The sequence below is a fragment of the Balaenoptera ricei genome, chromosome 13 (assembly GCF_028023285.1).
Source record: "Balaenoptera ricei isolate mBalRic1 chromosome 13, mBalRic1.hap2, whole genome shotgun sequence".
Classification (NCBI taxonomy): domain Eukaryota; kingdom Metazoa; phylum Chordata; class Mammalia; order Artiodactyla; family Balaenopteridae; genus Balaenoptera; species Balaenoptera ricei.
In genome coordinates this window covers 99,446,046-99,466,728 of record NC_082651.1, presented here as the reverse complement: position 1 = coordinate 99,466,728, position 20,683 = coordinate 99,446,046, and the positions used below count along the sequence as shown (strand labels likewise).

The 20,683-nt window shown below is 46.6% G+C and overlaps 1 protein-coding gene across 1 annotated transcript; it reads left to right on the top strand.

Moving 5' to 3' along the window:
- Positions 1–783: 783 nt before the first annotated feature.
- Positions 784–2,311, top strand: SOX11 (SRY-box transcription factor 11). The gene has a single exon (XM_059943161.1). It carries the CDS (start codon positions 860–862, stop codon positions 2,231–2,233), a length of 1,374 nt encoding a protein of 457 aa, XP_059799144.1. The 5' UTR covers positions 784–859; the 3' UTR covers positions 2,234–2,311.
- Positions 2,312–20,683: the final 18,372 nt, after the last annotated feature.

Below are 20,683 nucleotides of genomic sequence, written 5' to 3'. Positions count from 1 at the left end.
GGGGGCGCGCCGGGGAGCAGCTGCGCCCACCGGGCGGGCCGGGCCGCACCCGCCGTCTCGGGCTGCGCGCGTGCCCGAGCGTGCGCCCGCGGCGAGCGAGCGCGCGCCTGGTCTACTAACTCCGACCGGCCTACCCCGGACTGGGCACAAAGGGGCGCCGGGCCTCTCCGGGGACCCGGTCCTCGGTTCGCTCCGACGCCGGGACTAGCCCAGTTCGCCCCGTGAGCGCCGGCCCGCCGCGGGGCCGTGCGCGGCTCCCGAGCATCCCGGGGAGAGGCGCATCTGTGCACACACGCGGATTTTTTAAAAATAACATATTTCCAGACAGGCCTCCTCCTCCCCCACCCCCCATCTTTGCAAAGCAGCCCCGAGGGCGGGGGAGGGGGAGGGGCCGCGGAGTTAATAAAGGCAGATGGGCGGAGCCGGCCCCCAGCCATTGGCTGGCCCGGGGAGTGATGTCACCCATATGACACCCTGATAACTAGTTGGGAGAGAGCCCTCAACTTTTTGCAGAAGGAGCGCGCGCGCCTGGGAGTGCTCGGCGTCCGGCGCTCGCGGCGGGAGCCACGAGCCGGAGAGAGGGGTCCCGGGCTGCTTCGACCGCCGCCGCCGCCGCCGCCGCCGCCGCCTCTCCCGTCGCGGCCGCAGCTCCCCGCGAGCGGGCGGCCGTCGCCGCCGAAGCCGCCGCAGCCGCTGTGTGCAGCCTGGAAGGGGGGGCGGGGGGGAGGGGGGGAGCCGCGGACGCGGGGTGCCGAGGACTTTGCAACTTGCCCGGGAAGGTGGAGGGGCGAGAGGGGGAGGGGGAGCTCCGCACGAGACCGAGCGGCCCGGGTTGGAGCGCCCAGCCCCGCAGCGGATCATGGTGCAGCAGGCCGAGAGCTTGGAAGCGGAGAGCAACCTGCCCCGGGAGGCGCTGGACACGGAGGAGGGCGAATTCATGGCTTGCAGCCCGGTGGCCCTGGACGAGAGCGACCCGGACTGGTGCAAGACGGCGTCGGGCCACATCAAGAGGCCGATGAACGCGTTCATGGTGTGGTCCAAGATAGAGCGCAGGAAGATCATGGAGCAGTCTCCGGACATGCATAACGCCGAGATCTCCAAGAGGCTGGGGAAGCGGTGGAAAATGCTGAAGGACAGCGAGAAGATCCCGTTCATCCGGGAGGCGGAGCGGCTGCGGCTCAAGCACATGGCCGACTACCCCGACTACAAGTACCGGCCCCGGAAAAAGCCCAAAATGGACCCCTCGGCCAAGCCCAGCGCCAGCCAGAGCCCCGAGAAGAGCGCGGCGGGCGGCGGCGGCGGCGCGGGCGGCGGCGCGGGCGGCGCCAAGACCTCCAAGAGCTCGAGCAAGAAATGCGGCAAGCTCAAGGCCCCCACGGCCCCCGCGGCCGGCGGCGCCAAGGCCGGCGCGGGCAAGGCGGCCCAGCCCGGGGACTACGGCGGCGCGGGCGACGACTACGTGCTCGGCAGCCTGCGCGGGAGCGGCGCGGGCGGCGGCGGCGGCGGCGGCGCGGGCAAGACGGTCAAGTGCGTGTTCCTGGACGAAGACGACGAGGACGACGAGGACGACGACGAGCTGCAGCTGCGGATCAAGCAGGAGGCGGACGAGGAGGACGAGGAGCCGCCGCACCCGCAGCTCCTGCAGCCGCCCGGGCAGCAGCCGCCGCAGCTGCTGAGACGCTACAACGTCGCCAAAGTGCCCGCCAGCCCCACGCTGAGCAGCGCGGCCGAGTCCCCCGAGGGCGCGAGCCTCTACGACGAGGTGCGGGCCGGCGCGACCGCGGGCGCCGGGGGCGGCAGCCGCCTCTACTACAGCTTCAAGAACATCACCAAGCAGCACCCGCCGCCGCTGGCGCAGCCCGCGCTGTCGCCCGCGTCCTCGCGCTCCGTCTCCACCTCCTCCTCCTCCTCGTCCTCGTCGTCGTCCTCGTCCAGCAGCAGCAGCGGCAGCAGCAGCAGCAGCAGCGGCGGCGAGGACGCCGACGACCTGATGTTCGACCTGAGCTTGAATTTCTCCCAAAGCGCGCACAGCGCCGGCGAGCAGCAGCTGGGGGGCGGCGCGGCGGCCGGGAACCTGTCCCTGTCTCTGGTGGATAAGGATTTGGATTCGTTCAGCGAGGGCAGCCTGGGCTCGCACTTCGAGTTCCCCGATTACTGCACGCCCGAGCTGAGCGAGATGATCGCGGGGGACTGGCTGGAGGCGAACTTCTCCGACCTGGTGTTCACGTATTGAGAGGGGCGCCCCGCTTCTCGCTCTTTCTCTCGGCGGGTGCAGAGCAGGGCTCCTTGGGAGGAAGTCGTGGTGGTCGTGAGGAGGAGGAGGCGGAGGAGAGGTGGTGGTGTCGATGGTGGTGGCGGTAGGGTGGAGGGGAGAGAAGAAGATGCTGATATTGATATGATGTCGTGACACAAAGAAATTGGAAAAGATGATGAAAATTTTGGTGGAGTTAAAGTGAAATGAGTAGTTTTGAAACATTTTTCCTGTCCTTTTTTTTGTCCCCCCTCCCTTCCTTGATCGTGTCTCAAGGTAGTTGCATACCTAGTCTGGAGTTGTGATTTTTTTCCCCCCTCAAATGTGTTTTTGTAATTACTATTTCTTTTTTTTTTCTGAAATTCGCGATTGCAACAAAGGCGGAGGGGCGGGGCGGGGGAGGGGAGGGAGGACCCGCTCCGGAAGGCGCTGTGTGAAGCTGGTCGGGCTTTGAAGTCTGGAAGACGCCTGCGGAGGACCCTTTGGCAGCGCGACTGTTAACGCTAGGGAGTTGGTTGGAGATTTTTTTTTTTTTTTTTTTTTTCTTAAGAGATCTTAAAGAACTGGTGATTTTTTTTTTAAACAAACACAAAAACAAAAAGGGACCATGGCAAATTTTTTATTTTATTTTATTTTTTTGGAGGGAGAAAACTGATGTCTTCTATGCATCCGATTCTTAACAAAACTGCAGGGAGCTTGAAAAAATGCAGACTGTACAAACGCTTACAAAAAAAAAAAAAAGAAAAAAAAAACTGTGAACTGACTTAAGATCAGAGTTTACTTTTCAGATCAAATTGTTTATGGTTTTACAAATGTGATTTCTACTTGCCAACTTTTTTTTTGTAACTTGTTCCCTATACCTCCTTGATTGAATACCAGACAGCCTAGACCTCAGTACAAAAGGTATTGAAACATTTTTGATACATAACAGACCTCAGTCTTTTTTAAAAATTAATATATTTTCAGGCGTATTTTTGTACAGTGAAAAGGGAACATTCTTGCTGTGTTTTTTCAGTAAGACTTTCAGGCACTTCTTCCCTTTTGATTTCTTTTTTTCCTCTGTTTTTTTTAGCATGCAAGTATGTTGGTACGTTACGTCCTGGTTTAAAAAGGATTAAAATTTTAAAATAATCCTTGCATCTAAAGGCCTTGTGGTTTAAAAAAAAAGCAAACTTTTTTTTGTACAGCTATAGTAGAGATTTGTTCAATATTTGTAGGTAAAGATTTATTGAAAATGGTGATATAGACCTCAGAGCTGTTATCTTAGTTTAAAGATTGTATATGTACTGTACTATAGTAGGACTTTATGTATCTCATACGCTGTGATATGTGGATGGGGCCCCAGATGGAAGGTTTGAAACTGGATTCTCGATTTTTAGCAAAAAGAAAAAAAGGCACATAGTTTAAAAAGTTTCTCATTTTGTGCAATATAATCTAAATAAAGTACAGACCATCTGCATATTTTGTAGCAAATGGTGGCAAAGCAGACTCAATGCACTGTCGACATCATTGCCCTGTTTTTTTTTTTGTTTTTTTTTTTCTTTTTTTGGTGCTGGAAGTCTGTATCTTGACAATTTTAATAAATCAGCTGGAACTGATAGAAACTCGCATCGCCCATAGTCTCTATGGAAGTCATCCTGGCCGTTCTGTAGTCGCAGCGCAGAGACAAGGCCGGTGTGTGCTCAGGTGGGAGGTGGCAGAAGAGGATCCCACACTCGGGGGCTTAGGCTGAAAGTGCTCAATGGGCAGGCCGATTTCTTTTTTCTCTTCTTCGGTGGCCGGTTAAGAAAATCCGGGGACGCTTTCTCTCCGCCTGCCCTTTCCTCCCCACCCCCCATTTCCTTTCTCACCTCCTCCTCCTCCTCCCCGACTGCCGCCCTCCTCTCCCTACCCATCCGGGCCGCGGGCGGGCGGCGCGGGGAGGCGCGGGGAGCGGGCCGGGCGGGGCGGGCTGGGCGAGGACCGCGGTGCCAGCGCGCGGTCAGCGTCCTGCGCCCGCGGGGGTCTGCGTTCTCTGCGAGGGGCCGCGTCGGCGCTGCGCGTCGCGGTGACAGCCGCCCGTGGGTGGCCAGCGCTGAGAACGCTTGCATCCCCGCCGCTCTCCCTCCTTAGAGGGTGGGGACAGCCGTTTCCAGTTTTGAATTTTTTTTTTTTTTTTGACGCTGCATCTCCGCCTGTGCGCAGAGGCGGACGCTGGTGGGAGGCGCCGCTACACTTCTTGACCTCGAGCGGTGAGCGGCGCAGGGGAGAGGTGGTCGGTGTCCGTCTCTTTCCGGCGCCCCCTTGTCGGTGGGAGCGCGGGGCGCGGCGGGTCCAAGGATGGGGAAGGAGGGCGCGGAGGGTTGGCCCAGGGCGGCGGAGGAACGTGGCACGGCCGCTCTGCGACCGGAGCCGCGGCCGCTGGGGTGTCTGTGTGCGCAGAGCCGCCGGAATGGGCCGGGTTGCGGGGGGCGGGGGGGGGGCGAGGGCGCCTGCGTGGCGGCCGGGGACCCGGGGGACAGAGCCCGGGTCCCGGGCGCCTGGCTCTCCCCGCCCGGCCGCCGCGTGCGCCTCGGCGCACCGCGCCCTGGGGCCTGGAGGCACGCGGGGAGAGCCGCCCCGGTGCCCCGAAGCCGCCGGCTGGGGAGGGGAGCCGCCGGGCTGCGGGGCGGGAGCGAGAAAGCCAACCCGGGCCCCCGGCTGCCTCGCTGCGCGCCGGCTTGAAGGCCGCCCTGGAAGGTGCCTGGGGCGGGGGGCGCCTCGGGGAAGGTGGTTCGGCTTCTTCGTTGTTCTCCTCCTGCAGCTGCCGCCTTGGGGACCGTTTGCCTGGCCAGTGCACCCGCTTCTCCCCCCACTCTCGTTTCCCCAGACCCGGCCTGTATCTCCGAGCCCTCGCGACGGGCCCCGGCTGGCGGGCGCGGCCCGGCACGCGCGCCCCTGGCTCCGGTTCCCTTTCCGTGCCTTCCGCCCCTCTTGCCCTGTGGGCCGCGCCGAGGGAGGCAGGGAGGCTGCGGGAGAGGCCGCGCAGGGCCCCGAGAGCCAGCCCTCCAGCTCTGCCTCTCCGAGCGCGGGCGCTTGCCGCGGCTGATTGAAAAAACTCGGTGCAAAATCATCACGACTCTCTTCGTAACCTACTGAATTGATTTACCAAGGTTTGGTCTCCATTTCTGCCGAGGTTTGGCGAGACCAAAGGGAAGCGGCCACACACCACCGCGAGCTGTCAGGCCGGAGGGGCCCCGGCGCCCCTCGGGCCTCGCTGCCCCTCTCCCCTGCCTCTTTGGCCCCTGCTCTCCCAGCTCGGCCTCCCGCAGCCTCGCTCCTCTTCGCCGCGAGCCTCCACCCCAGACCCCACCCCTGCGATGCGAAGCCAGCAGGCTTTGGCAGTAGACGGACAGATTTTTTTTTTCTGTGGCTGTTTTCCTTTCTAGGAACCATCAGATTTCAGTAGAACACCGTTTGGGAGGAGAAAGTGCTGAGGGTATTAACAAGGATCTCAATATTAGAACTGGATTTCTGGAATTGTTTACTTTTTTTCTTTTTTTCCCCCCCAAATGATAGACTGATGTAGTCGTTGGTGGGACATTGATTTTAGCCACGAATAATTGAACCAGCGGTTTACAATTGACACTTCTCTGTGCTGGGGATTTTACGTGGCGACCCTCTGCTGCAGTTCTAAAACTTGTTGAAAACACAAACCCGTTTATAAGACTGAGTCTATGTACTTTGGAAATCTGAAAACGTTGCATGTATTTTATGTTTCAATCATAGATGAATCGGACATTTTCTGTGGTGAGGTAGAAACTTTAGTAACATGTAATGATTTGGCTTCAGAATGGAAACACGTAGTCTGGATGAAAATTTTTAAAAAGCTATGTAGCCTAAGTTCTTGATAGTAAAAGAAGAGAAAAACAGATGATCGGCGATCTAAAATTAAAAACCTGTTAGAACTCAGGACAGGCGCTTGGATGCGCTTTTAACAATATTTAAGGCTGTTTTGATGAATGCATTGTGAAAGTCATTCTTAATGAATTCTTTATTGAATGTCTGAAACATAATATAATACACAAGGTATATTCTTGCCACTGGATAGTCTTCAATAAAAGTTTAATTGCATTTTTTTGGTCTCTTAAGTAAGTCTTATTTTGAACTAAGCCTTGACAGAATATTTTTAAATAGTAACACGGGGCGGGGGCGGGGAGGCGCTGAGTGCACTGCCTCGTAGCTAGTGGGTACCCTGCTGTTTCTAAGTAGTTCCCAGACTTACGATGGCATCTTGCTAAGATTTCCATCTTTAAGAACTTGAACCAGCATTCTCTTATTCTTTAAACTGTGGAAATAATCTTCCAGTCCTTACACTCTGATATGCATCCCTTTTATTAAAAAAATATAATGCTAATGAAGGCAGTGTATTTAAACTGTGCTTTGCAAATGTTATGTATGTTATGAATGACTACAGTCACAGGGCAAATTATTTGTAGAAAGAATATCCCTTAGCTGGAAAAAAAAGTCATTAAAACCATCTTGGGCAGAGATGTTTCTTTTTAATGTTAATGGAGGGGAAGTGATTTAAATATGCATGCCTATAGCAGTCAGGATGATTTAGTTGGTTTTTGTTGTTTGTTTGTTTGTTTTGAGAAAGAGAAAGACTCAAAAAGCAAGACTTGTTTTTCCCATCTCTGGAAGTTGAAACCAGAATCACTTGATATTGGTATAGTTCGAGAAACTTACATTTGTTTTTCTCTTCAGAATTTAAATGACTTGCCCAAGGAATCTGAGAAATAAAGCGAATAAGTTGCTCTCTTTAAAAGTAGTCATTCAATATGAATATATTATATCAGTCTTAACTTTTTTATTCTCTGATATGATTAATAATATGTATATTCTTACTTTTGCTTCTAATGGGCGTATGTATCCTTGTGAACACTTTGGAGAGGTTTTCTTGGACTCTCCCGTTTATAGAATCTTTATACTCTTTTACTGTGTGGTCCCCTGCTTTTAACAGATTTCTGAGGCCAATATATTTGTGCTTTTTTCTTATGTAGGATGACCAGCAAAAATAGTTTACTGAGTTGTCGATTTTATCAGTAGACAAGAAACTTTCTTTATTACAGCTTCAGGGAAGATTTTTCAGGATATTTCTCAGTTATTGTAAGGGCCAAATTTTATAAAATTTCCATTAGGAATGTCAGTTTCAAATACCCTTTGTATAGCCTAGGCCTGTGAGGATACCAGGACCGAGCCTTATATGTCCAACACGGGAATTCACAAGCTCCCAAAGTAACGTCTCCATGTAATGACTCTTACACATGCTTCTCAGAGATATGGCTTATTTTAATTATTAGTTCTTTCTCACTGTTCATTTATTGGATTTATTCTACCATATCCCCTTTTATTTGATGATCTGGCAAATACTGCTCTTTGATAACAAACAACTCGTTTCCCCCCCCCACTTTCTGTGGCGCCCACATTTTCAATCACAATAAAGATTAAACACAATTTATTAAACTCAGCTCTCTTCCATTTTACTTTGCTACTAGCTTTTTTCTTGAATCCTAACATAGGTTCTTTTTTTTTTTTTTTTTCTCACTGTAGTTATTTTTTTAACACTACCTATATCAATTAGCTGCCTGATTAGTTTTATCTCTTCCATGTGGATGCAGTGAGTTTTTAAGAGAATTTCACAAACAAGTAGTTTTTTAGTGAACTTAAACAGAATTTTAAAGGAGACCTATTTTTATACTCAATAAAAGCACAAAAGTGCAGAAAGTATACAATGGCTTACAAAGGGAAACATAAGTTCATAGTGTTCCATGTATAAAAGTAATAATTTTATTGGGTAGAGATACTCTGAAAAGATTCAATACCTCTGCCAGTGCACAGATAGGACTGTTTTACATGACTTGGGAACTTCTGTTGCAAACGGATCACTTCTCTGTAGAGAAAACGAACCACTAAGAGCAATATGGTCGAGCCGAGATGTGTTTTGACATGAGCAATCGATGAATTGAGACAACCTGGATGGGCAGACACGGAGGCTTCCTTCTCAGTGTTTGATCAAACTTCTTTTACGTAGTCACATAGACGTGGATTTTCTCTGCTGTGAAAATGACACAATAAAGCAATATGATGAAAAGTTTGAAAATGTGTAAAAAAAAAAATGTACTCTAGGGTCCTTGAAGTGATTGTGACGCTTACCTTATTTTATTAGACCTATTACATTCCCTCTTTAAAAAAAGACAAAGAACAACTGGAAATACTGATAATATACGACATAAAGAATTTTGATCAAATATATATTGACAAAGGGCACTCGAACACATTTTTCTTCATCCAGTTTCTGTTCAGAAACAATGCCCTTGAATCACGTCGGGCGAAACATTTTACGCCATTACCCTTCATTTCCCGTTTTGTCTATTTTTACTCTTGTACATAATGTGGTGGGTTTAAGAGTCCTTGGCATTTGTTCCGTGACACCTTTTTCTGAATGGACTGTTTAGGAGGGAGGCCTGCTTTTCCGGTTTGGGACTCGTAGTGGTGATGGCACTCCACGGTGCTTCCTGAAGGCCACCAGGACAGAGCCACCTGATGTTTCCAGCATGACACTGTCCCAAGTCTGTATTTTCAGAGCCACTCCAGGTTTGGGAGCAGGAAAGCTGAAAAGCCCTTTTTGTTTAGAAGTCTGAGTGGTTTGTGGGGGGACCTTTTTTTAGAGTTTGCATGCCAGCGCATGCCTGAAGGCTGTGAAACAGAGGGGACCGCTCCCCGAGGCCATGCGCTGGAGGACGGCGTGTGTCTGATAGCGCTAAGGGGAAAAGAAAATGCATGGCAAAGTTTCGTCTTCTGTACCCTGTCTAGCATGCAGAGTTTCGTGTGTTAAAACAGTGTATGACATTGCTGTATCAAAGTTGTAAAATTAAGCATTATTTATTGAAAACTATGTATTTTTTTGTAAAAACCTGATCACATAGAGCATATCAGTGGCTGTGCTTGTGTTTCAGTGGAACCAGCTTCTTGCCTCACCCCCTTGGTATGCAATGCTATTGCCTCAGGGTTGAAAATAGTATACCCCAATGTCTCTTTTGCAAGAGTTTTTCACAGAGGAATACATTTCTTCAAAAGACTCTAATAAAATTGTGTGATCGATCTGCACCTGTGGTTTTCATGTGACTTCTTTCCAGTTTTGCATTTTGATAACTACCGTCCAGTTCCTAAAGTGTTGCCCTCCATACTGATACTATGGACAGGTTTTGGAAAGTACTGGGTGTCAGCCTGGAGAGGAATAGGCCCCCCTAGAAATGCTCTGGTTTGAGAGCTGCTGACAGTTGGAATAAGCATGGTAATAACGTCTCGAGAGTTTTAACTGAGTGAGTCAAAGCATAGACGAAGTATAGAAGGGTAGATGAACATGTATTGTCAGAAATGCTTGAAGTAGAAAATGAAGGAAAAATATCAGGGGCAGTTGCTGCTGTTGAATTCAATACCAGCAAACTCCATTTCTCTGTGTCTTTTTTTTTTTTTTTTCTATAACAATTTACAGTGTAAATGTATTTTGACATAGAAATCATTCTGTATTGAGATTCTTGATATAAAATACTTTTATGGAAGCCTGTAAGTGATCCTTGGAATTATTATCAGATTTTTAAAACAATGTGTTTACATGGTGAGTGTTTGTTGTATATTAAATTTGCTTTTGTAGAAACGTTTGTGTTGTAACAAATCTCCAAGCGCACAATTAACACAACCACCCTTAGGCTCTTAGTTGTACGAATTTTCACTACGAACCAAAGGGCAAATAACAGAGCTGTCTATGGCAACACTGTCTCATCATTATATTGATATAATATAGTCGATGTTTTGGCTTCATTCATGAATATCTTAGGATGTCTTTCACTTGGGTATAATTTTATTTTGATTTATATTTTAAAGGAAACAAAAAATAGGCCCTGTGTAAATCACACCTGGCATAAAACTTTCCTTGCAATTAACACTAAAGGATCCTGAATGTGTTGCAAACTCCTCATTGGGGCTCAGTGTGCTGTTTGTTATACTCTTTGCCTTTCAATGATGTGGGTTTCATAAAAATAGAAGAACTTTTTATTTTAATTCAGTGGTTAAATTTACTGAAGAGACATCTATGGCTAAAATATCACCGGTAAGAAAACATAAAATGTGAAAACTTTGACTTTGCTATTCTCCTAGGAAATCTGGGAGTGAAAGGAAGAGGTGATGTACCCTACCCCCCTGCTGGCTTATCTATAAAGGGCAGTAAAAAATAGTATACCTGGACAAAAGGATGGATGATAATATTCTTGTTGGAAGATAGACTGGTTCTACCTGAAAGGAAATACTTTTATGATATGTGTAGCTGGTGACTTTGACATCACTGAATCCTGATTTTGACGTTGGATAAAGCACATGTGACTTCATTAAAAATGGGATGCACTTTGATCTTTTGAGAATAGTGGGCGTGGAAGAAGGCCATAGCAGGAGAGCTCTCTATCACTTTCTATTCTGCCATCTGCTAGAACTGAATTGCAGAGCTACAGATTGTTTCTTCTATGATCAGACAGAAAGATGGATCTCATCATAATAATAGGTAGCACATTGAGTAGATCTGAAAAAAATTAGGAGAGATAAGATTGACCCTTTCGATTTCTCTTTCTATGAAATAATCACCAGTGTGTATTTAGCTTGAGTTTGCATACCATAGGTGCCAATCATTTGTGGCCCATTCTGCCAGGTGTAACATATTCCCCTTTCCAGCTGGACTAAATGACTGCATTCTGCCCGGTGCCCCTGACTGGGGCTAATTCGGCCTAGTGGTCCCCAAACTAAAGGATAGTTCATGAGGACTTCCCTGGCGGTCCAATGGTTAGGACTCTGCCCTTCCACTGCCGAGGGCCCAGGTTTGATCCCTGGTCAGGGAACTAAGAACCCACAAGCCACATGACAGTGTGGCCCAAAAACAAACAAACAAAACCAACGAAAAAAAGGACAGCTCATGGATGAAAGGCATGCTTCGAACGCGGAGTTCATTTGGTGTCTCTGAAGAGTTGAGCTGAACCAATAATCAGACTCCTCCTCAGATTTGGACTTGAAAACCATACAGATTGGCCTAGTTCTCTGCAGGATTCGGGTAGGGAGGTCGTGAGGGGCTCTTAGGGCTGGAGCAGGCATTACAGGCTGAAAGGAGGTCAAAAACAAATGGAAAACCTGGGAAACAGAAATGGGAAGCAGAGAAATCATGAGGGAGAATCCTGGGACTCCTGAACGAGGGAATCCCAGTGTCCGTGGAGCGGGGAATCCCTGGTGGCTTTCTGGCCCCAGTTCAGTGGGGTTTATTTACCACGTAAATCAGCAGCCACTGGCAGCCTACCCAATAGTTGTTGGGCCATTTTTCTTTACTAAAAAACTCACTTTGGCCTGAATCACAATATGACCAGCCAGAAAGGTAGCTTCCCTTGCAGAGAGGTGACGTGTGCCACGGTTCTGAGCAGGGAGCTGTTAGTCAGGCTTGCTCACTGAGACCTCCAGGAAAACGCCTCTGCAGGGAAGCACATAGAGTGGACACGTGCCTCTCTGCAAATGCTTCTTCCTTGCGTTTGGGATACAGATGTGATGGCTGGAGCCACAGGTGTGAGCCTGAAGCAGAGGGGCAAGGGATTCCAGAGTCCTTGATCAGCTGCCAATCATTGCCAACCACAGCTCATGCTGGAGTGAGAGGCTGTTCCTGATTTTCTCCTAGATGTGGCCAAACCCAAACCGCACCGAACCCCCATTTCCTTGGGATTATTTGAGTAGATCTGTGTTTCTTTTAACCCAGGGAGAACAACTAAAAACAGCTTAAATAGTCAAAGAGTGAGGATAGTGTGTTAAACCTTGGAAAATAGAGTTTAGTAAAATGCATAAAAGTGAAAAAAAAAAGTTTTAAAAAATGGTAAAGAGGGAAAGACAGAAATGTCAAACATTTCCACAGTCATACAGGACATTGGATTTACCCACCAAAATTTTATATTCATTTTTAAAAAACATTTCTATCAAAGATGTGTTTGAGAACTGCCTCACGTTTGTAGAGCCTTTCAGCTTCAGGATGACACAATGTCCCTCATTCATCTTCATCTCTCAAGTGTGTGGTGACCCATTTGCCAAGATACAGCTCTTCTAGGTGCCTTGTCCCACAGGCACAATCTTCCTCACTGTCACATTAGATTAGGGTTCACTTGACTTAGTCGATGGCATCTCAAAAAGAAGAGGTCCTCAAATACTATTCATTCCTACTTTGTCCCTCATAGGTGAATTTTTGATTTTCTAACTCATAGAATGTCAAAAGCCACAAGTTTAGAGGAATGAACGCAGGACCTAAAGAAGCAGCGGTGAGGGAGGAGGAGAAGGAGGAGGGAGGGGGAGGGGAGGGGAGGGGAAGGGAAGGGAGAGAAGGAGAAGACAGATTAATAAGGAATCTATAAAAAACAAATAGCTCAAAACTCTGGGGTCATTCTGTGTGAGGATAAACAGCTTGACTCAGGTGATTCTGAGTGTGTCACTATTCTATCACATTACAAAAATCAGTGTTTATCATAGTGTCACTGAGTCATTAAAAAATGTTTAAATTGCGTTCATTTATGACCTATTTAATAAAGCTGGGAAGTATGAAATCTTGTCTTAAATATTTCTATACTCAACATCATTTTAAATCAGACCAGAATGTTCTAGAAGAATCACTTTTGCCTAAACCCTTTTCACTTGCTAGTGTTTTATAAATCAGAAAGTACTTTTGGTCCAAGAGCTAGCAGAAATTAGTACAAGTAAAGGGCTTTTGCTTTGGGGGAGCACACAAGCCAGAGGCAAAATAGAGCACTGCCACGAGACCAAGAGGAGAGGCCTGGGAAGAAGAGGCTAAGAGCCTGCCTCTCAGTCCAAGTCTGTATAATCCAGAGACGTGAACAGATGACACTGGCTGCAAACACTTGTTAAGAAAGGCCTTTGGACTACGTCTCACAGGAGCTGAGGGGCTTGGGTGGGAGGTAGGGAGAAAGCCTTTCCGAGTAAGTGTAGCCAGAAGCAAAGCAAGGTGCATGGGAGAGACCTCGGGGTGAAGGCTGCTGGGTGGGCAAGATGGCCAGTCACCTCTGCAAAGCCGGCGATGACCTGGGATGCCGTGGCCGGGGACCCCGAGTTGAGGGGGAGCAGCTAGCGGAGTGGAGGTGACCTCAGAGGGCGAGGGAGCAGGAAGATGAACACGAGCGAGGGGAATAAAAGGAATTTTGTTGTGTTGGGATTAAGGGAAAGGAAAAGGAACCAGGAAAAAAGAAATAGTGGAGTCTGTAAATCTGATTTTTCGCTTCGTTGGTGTGACTTTAATGGGAGTGGAGAGGGGGAGGTTAGGGTGTTTGAGGGAGATCAGGGACACCCTTGGGGACATTTAATATTTTAGTTGTTGGAGAAACATCTAGAGAAAGGTCCTTGACATGAAGAGTTGGCCCGGGGTGAAGGGCCTGGCCGAGCGTCTGCAGCCCTTTCCCTCCTTGTTCCCATCTGGAAGGTAGTTCCACGCGCTCAGCCCCCTTCAAAGGAGAACCGGGGGTGGAAGGGACTAAGCGTGGCCACAGGAGCCCCCGCTGTGCCGCCTGGAGAGCCCAGTTTTCAGTCTTTTTGCTGCGCATCCCTGGAGGGGGTACCAAAGCGTCCCGTGCTTCCCCTTCGTCTGGGTGCTACAGCTGAGCTCAAGCGTACACGTGGTTGTCAGGACTAAACGGGGTCCTAGGCTCAGAGAAAGAGCTCAGTAAATCACAGGGACGGCCTCAGGCTGTCATCCTGCTAAGACAGGGACCCTTCTGCCTTGTTTGGGCCTGTGTCCCCAGACCCTGGCACTGAAGCCCGAAGGGAGCTTCCTAAAATGTGGGTTGAAGGAACAACTCATAAGTGAAAGCTGGATTGGAAAGCTCTGTGCCAGGGTTCTGGGGGGCACATGGCGGGTGGCAAACCCCTGTGAGTGAAGAAGAGTCCCCTGTGGTGAGTCAGCAGGTGTCAGATCGGAAGGCTGCTCAGCTATAGGGAAGAAAGGAGATTGGCCACCATGGCTTTCCCTTCCCTGGTCTCCTCCTCCACGGAGAAGGTGGCGTCGGGCAGTTTACTGATATTTCGGGAGAGGCCTTCTGGAGCGGTGGTCTCAGCCAGAGCTTGCTGCCACGACATGCTTGAAGGATGTCGTTCCCACGTGCAATAGATGAGACCTCTTAAAAACACAGTAGAGAAGCAACTTAAATAGTGAGACTAAATCTCACTGTTACCACAGTAATTCATAATTAGCCAACTAGCAGGGCCGTGTTGGGAACGGGTGGGCACCTTGGTTTGCTCTGTGGGTGACACGGGCTACAGGTTAAAAGCAGTTCTCAGCTTTGTGTTCATCAAAGAATCACATAAGAAGGCAAAGAATAAGAGTTAGAAATGATTCTTTGATACATTGTATTTTCTAAATAGTTCCGTGGTCTCCAAACTCTAGTAGACCAGCAATGATCAGTTAGAAATCACTCGTGCGAGCTCTTGAAGGACTGCACGTGCCACTTTGCCTTGAGAAGTTGTGTTCTGGTCCTGATGCAGCGGTCTCCAAAAGTGGTTGCTTAGCATCCTTGGAATCGCGCAGCATCCTCTGAGGGATGATGGGGAAAACTAGTCATGCTTTATTTATATTTATTTTGTAGCTTACGAAAATGAAGAGGTTATCCTTTCATAGCATTTACTGATTGGACTGACAGTGGCACATGTATATAATTTGGAAATAATACATATATTGGGGGTGACTGCTCAAAAAATTTAATGGCTAGGATTGCAGGATGTGACGAGATTAGAGGCTTCTGTTCTGAAATAGAGAAGAGATGGCATGCTCTACTACTAGGGTCACTGGATGAAGAAGCAGGTAACTGGCTTCCAATTCTGTCCAGTCCCCAGTTCAGCTGTGCAGTCTTAGGTAACTTGCTTTGCTTCTCTGATTCTGTTTTGTCACACATAAACTGGTGGATGAACTAGATCATATTTGAGGTTCCCTTTGGGTCTAACAAATAATACAAACAGCCAGTATTTATTTACCCTCAGAGGGCCTGTTTGGAGGCATTGGTATAGACTCATGCTTTCAGAGCCTGCAGGTGCTATAAAGGAAGGAATAAGGAAACCAGCTAGACACCCTGTGGCTCTTGGAAGCTAGAGAAACAAGGCCTAACTGACGTTTCAAACACCCAGTGGTCCAAACTAAAGGGCCCTCAGCTCAGTGTTTTGTTCTGTTGTTTGGGGGATGGTCCGTGTCGCACTTCATAATGGGGAAGGGGAGAAGCAAATATTTTCCAGATTAGTAAATCCCCAAACTCAAGTTTTTTGTTTTTTGTTTTTTTAAATTGAAGTATAGCTGATTTACAATGTTGTGTTAGTTTCAGGTGTACAGCAGAGCGATTCATATATATATATATATATATATATATATATATATACTTTTTTAGATTATTTTCCATTATAGGCTATTACAATGTATTGAGTATAGTCCCCACTGATATATAGTAGGTCTTTGTTGTTTATCTATTTTATATATAGTAGTGTGTATCTGTTAATCCCCAATTCCCAATTTATCCCTTCCCCCCTTTTCCTCTTTGGTAACCATAAGTTTGTTTTCTATGTCTGTGAGTCTATTTCTATTTTGTCAATAAGTTCATTTGTATCAGTTTTTTAGATTCCACATGTGATATCATATGGTACATGTCTTTCTGTGTCTCATACTAAGTTTTACTTCACTTAGTATGATAATCTCTAGGTCCACCCATGTTGCTGCAAATGGCATTATTTTGTTCCTTTTTATGGCCGAGTAATATTCCATTGTATATATGTACCACATCTTCTTTGCCCATTCATCTGTCGCTGGACACAGGTTGCTTCCATGTCTTGGCTATTGTAAATAGTGCTGCTGTGAACATTGGGGTACATGTATCTTTTTGAATAAGAGATTTTGTCTTTTCCCCATATACACCCAGGAGTGGGATTGCTGGATCATATGGTAGCTCCATTTTTAGTTTTATAAGGAACCTCCATACTGTTCTCCATAGCAGCTGCACCAATTTACATTGCCATCAACAGTGTAGGAGGGTTCCCTTTTCTCCACACCCTCCTCAGCATTTATTATTTGTAAAGTTTTTGATGATGGCCATTCTGACCAGTATGAGGTGATACCTCATTGTAGTTTTGATTTGCATTTCTCTAATAATTAGTCAAACTCAAGTTTGATATAATTCTTTAAAAAAATTTTATTGTTATTTCAGTTGACAAACTTCTTTAACTGCAGACACATAAACATATTATAGCATTAATACAGATAACATAACATTTCATGAAACACAAATCTGATTTTCAAACATACCAAACAAATGTCAAGATCACACAATCAAAATTACAGACTTCTGGACCCACTTCCCAAAATATTGATTCAGTGTCCTTGAAATGAGACCTAGAAACTATATTTTTAACCACTGTATCCAGCTGATTCCGAGGCTGAGGGGCCACAGACCAGCTTCTGAGACCCAGGGCCCTAAATCAGAGAGGGAATCACACAAAGCAAAAATTACTTTGCCCCAAGTCAGTGTCTGAGGACCAAATAATGAGAATAAACACACCCTTGTCTTGCCACACCTTGATTTTTCATCGCTTGCTCATTGAGTGACTATGCCTTGGGGAGGCAAGTGGTGAGAAAATAAAGAAAAATGGGAAACCCTGTAGGGCTGTAAATAAAGAGCAGACTGAGTCTTTAACATAGTTCAAACACTGTCCTAACCTCTCAGTCCGTTTTATCTTCTGGAAAGTGGTGCACAGCAATGAGAACGATGGCGGTTCTCAAATGGTGGGCAGGTGTCAATGTCACTCAAACTTTGTGGGTTTGGATTTTTACCTGTGAAATGAGGACCAAAATCCTTGCTTCATAAGGGTGTTCTCTTGCTTCATTAACATTTGCAAAGCTTTGTGAGGCCTGCTGACTTAAATTAACTGGCACTAAAACTGGCCTCCAATGATACAAAGCCTTGGGACTGGGTACCAAAGGAGAGAGAAGAAAAGGAAAAGAATCCAGGTTGGGACCAACGGTTTATTATGTGTTTTAACATACAAAATAAAACAGAAGGTGGAGGTGTTCTGCAAGAGATAACAAAGGATAAAACAAAAAAAGGACATTTCCCACATAATTGCAGGGAACAGATTTAAAAAATTAAAAGAAAAAACAAACAACTAGCCCCTGTGTAATGTAAGGGGAATGATTATCTCCTGGATACAGGAGACTGTTGATGCAAGACTTCACAGAGTTGAAACGTTGATGGAGATACATAAATAAGACGGGAAAAACAGGAGGAGATGGTACTGTACACTTGAATGATTTATCACGCTAATTCGATGCTGAGAGGTGGGGTTTGTATACTTCAGAGAGAAAGAAGAATGGAAACCAAGTTTAGTTGCAATGGGAGGCTGCTACCCATTGGCTAGACCAGACCTGAGTCAGGGAGGAAGGTGGCTTAAGAGGAACCAAAGGACAGGTGGTTCATGCTAAAGTCCAAGGTTGGTGGGAATTCTGAAAGTAGAAAGCACTTGAGAAATTGACCAGGCCCAGGAAACCCACTGAGTGACACAGTCAGAGCCCTGCCAGGACTCAGCCTGGCCAGAGGTGGTTCCTGTGTGGCACCTATGCCAGAGGAAGTTGCACGGCTGGCCCAGACAGTGGTCTGGGAGAGGAACAAACTGGACACCTCAAAGAATTACAGGAATGCCATGGACGCATCTTAGTACTGCTTTGGCCACTGTTGCCCTGATCAAATGTCACTTACAGAATTACTCTTACCCAGCAGCTGGATTAGAAGGTATATTCGTCAGGATTCTCCAGAGAAACAGAACTAATGGAATGTGTGTGTGTAAAGAAAGAAATGTATTATGAGGTATTGGTTCAGGTCGTTGTGGGGTCTTGGCAAGTCCAAAAATATCTGAGGGGTTAGACCAGCAGGCTGGAGACAGTGGAAGAGCTGGGCTGCAGATGAAGCCGGAGGACCGTCTGGGGCAGAACTCCCCTCGCTTGGGGGTGACCCGCCTTTTTGTTTCCTCAAGGCTTTCACCTAATTAGATGAAGCCCACCCACATTGTAGAGAGCAATCTCCTTAAAGAAAAGTCAACAATTTAAATGTTTGTCTGGTCCAAAAACACGCTCCCAGAAAGAGCCAGGCAGCACAGGTGATCAAGGGGGCAGCAGCAGCGTCTAACTCTCTGACGTCTCAGGTCAAGAGCCTGTGCATTAAGGCACTCCACCAGTCCCCATGCCTTAGTCAATAATCTAGCTGTTGTGACCGTGTTACCTCTTTTAAACTTTCTATGACTGTTATATTTTTTGTTGCCCTCGTGACTTTGAAGTTCTTAACAAGCATTTGTGGAATGAATGAATGAGCTGAGGAATACCATGTCTCTCTTTTATTACATAGAGTTAAATGCCCAGGGAAAAGAGAGGTTGGAGTTTGGTTTTATAACTGAGAGGATGATGAATGACTTACCAAACTGCTGAAGGATGTGTGCCTGGGTGAGTGTGATTATTCACTAGGCTGACGACCATCGACCACAGCACTTTATTTAATAGGAAAGGCCAATCAAAAACCTTTGGAAAAAATATTGGGGTACCCAGAGTGGACCCTGGGATGGTAAATTTTCATGATTACTTGACTGGGCTAAGGGATGCCCAAATAGCTGATAAAACATTATTTTTTGGTGTGCATGCAAGGATTTTATGGGAAGAAATAAGCATTTGAATCAGTTGACAGAGTGAAGAAGAACCACCCTCACCAATTCTTTGAGAACCCCAGTAGAAGAAAAGACACAGGAAGGTTGGGAGTGTTTTCCGCCTGACTTTCTGCTGGGACTTCCATCTCCTCCTGCCCTCAGACGTCGGAGCGCCTTGTTCTTGAGCCTTTGGACTTGGGGACTAACACCAGCAGCTTCCCTGTTTCTCAGGTCTTTGGCCTCAGAATGAATTAAATCACCAACTTTCCTGGGTCTCCAGCTTGCAAATGGCAGATCATGGCGTTCTCAGCGTCCATGACCACAGGGGTCAATTCCCATATTGGATCTCCTCTTACACATCTCTATGTATCCTATTGGAGAGTCCTGGCTAATATAGATCCACGGTCCTATTTCCAAATCCTAATACCCATAAATATTTTATCCTACTTCCAACTAATTCCATTCCTGAAAACCCAAACTAAGTAAAACACATTAATTGAAAGACAATCCAGAAATCATATTAATCATTAGGAAAAAATATTTGGTAACTTTTTAGTAGTTTAAGCTTGATATATATATTTTTTTTCACTGAGAGGTAAGACTTCAAATAGGCTAAGCAAACAATTGCATAGCTCTATTTCAGTGATGGATAGTGGTTCTATTAGCTTTGGGTTTTTTTTTTTTTTTTTTTGGTGATTTTTCTTTTAGTTTGTAAAGGCTTCTAATAATCTTCAAGATGAAAGATACTATGTAATGAGTCTTATTATTATACTTAATGAATTTTTGCAGTTAATATTTCACAAACAAAACATATAAAAATCATTCATTTCATTTTCTAGATGGAGAAATATTAACATATTTACATAGCCATAAATTTCCTATGCCATAGATAGAAAATTAGTATTGAATACATAATGTAGGTAAGAAAATAATGATGGTTTACAATACAAAAATAAAAACAGGGCTTCCCTGGTGGCGCAGTGGTTGAGAGTCTGCCTGCCAATGCAGGAGACACGGGTTCCAGCCCTGGTCTGGGAAGATCCCACAGGCCGCGGAGCAACTGGGCCCGTGAGCCACAGCTACTGAGCCTGCGCGTCTGGAGCCCGTGCTCCGCAACAAGAGAGGCCGCGATAGTGAGAGGCCCGCGCACCGTGATGAAGAGTGGCCCCCGCTTGCCGCAACTAGAGAAAGCCCTCGCACAGAAACGAAGACCCAACACAGCCAAAAATAAAAATAAAAATAAATAAATAAATAAGACCTGGTGCAACCAAATAAATATTTAAAAAAAAAAAAAAGAAAGAAAGAAAACAAAGAATACCCTCCTCCCCAGTGTCCCTGGCTGACTACCACCCGGTCTCCCTTCTTTAAAAAAAAACAAATAATAATAAAAATAAAAATAAAAAAAATAAAAACATTCATGATTGCTCACATAATTCTATTTGAACTTCTCTAATTATTTCACAAGAAGTCAGAAGAAAGAGCAGACACTAAGCAATGAGTAATGTCCTGGTGCCAAATGTGACTCTTGCTGCTTTTGAAATAGTTGATTTTCCCATTAGCAAGATTCAAAAAATGCTAATAATATATTTACTAGCTATTAATTTTCATGACCTATTAGTGGAGTTCACTAATGGACTCAGGCTTCCTAAATGGAAAGTTATATTTCTTTAGCAT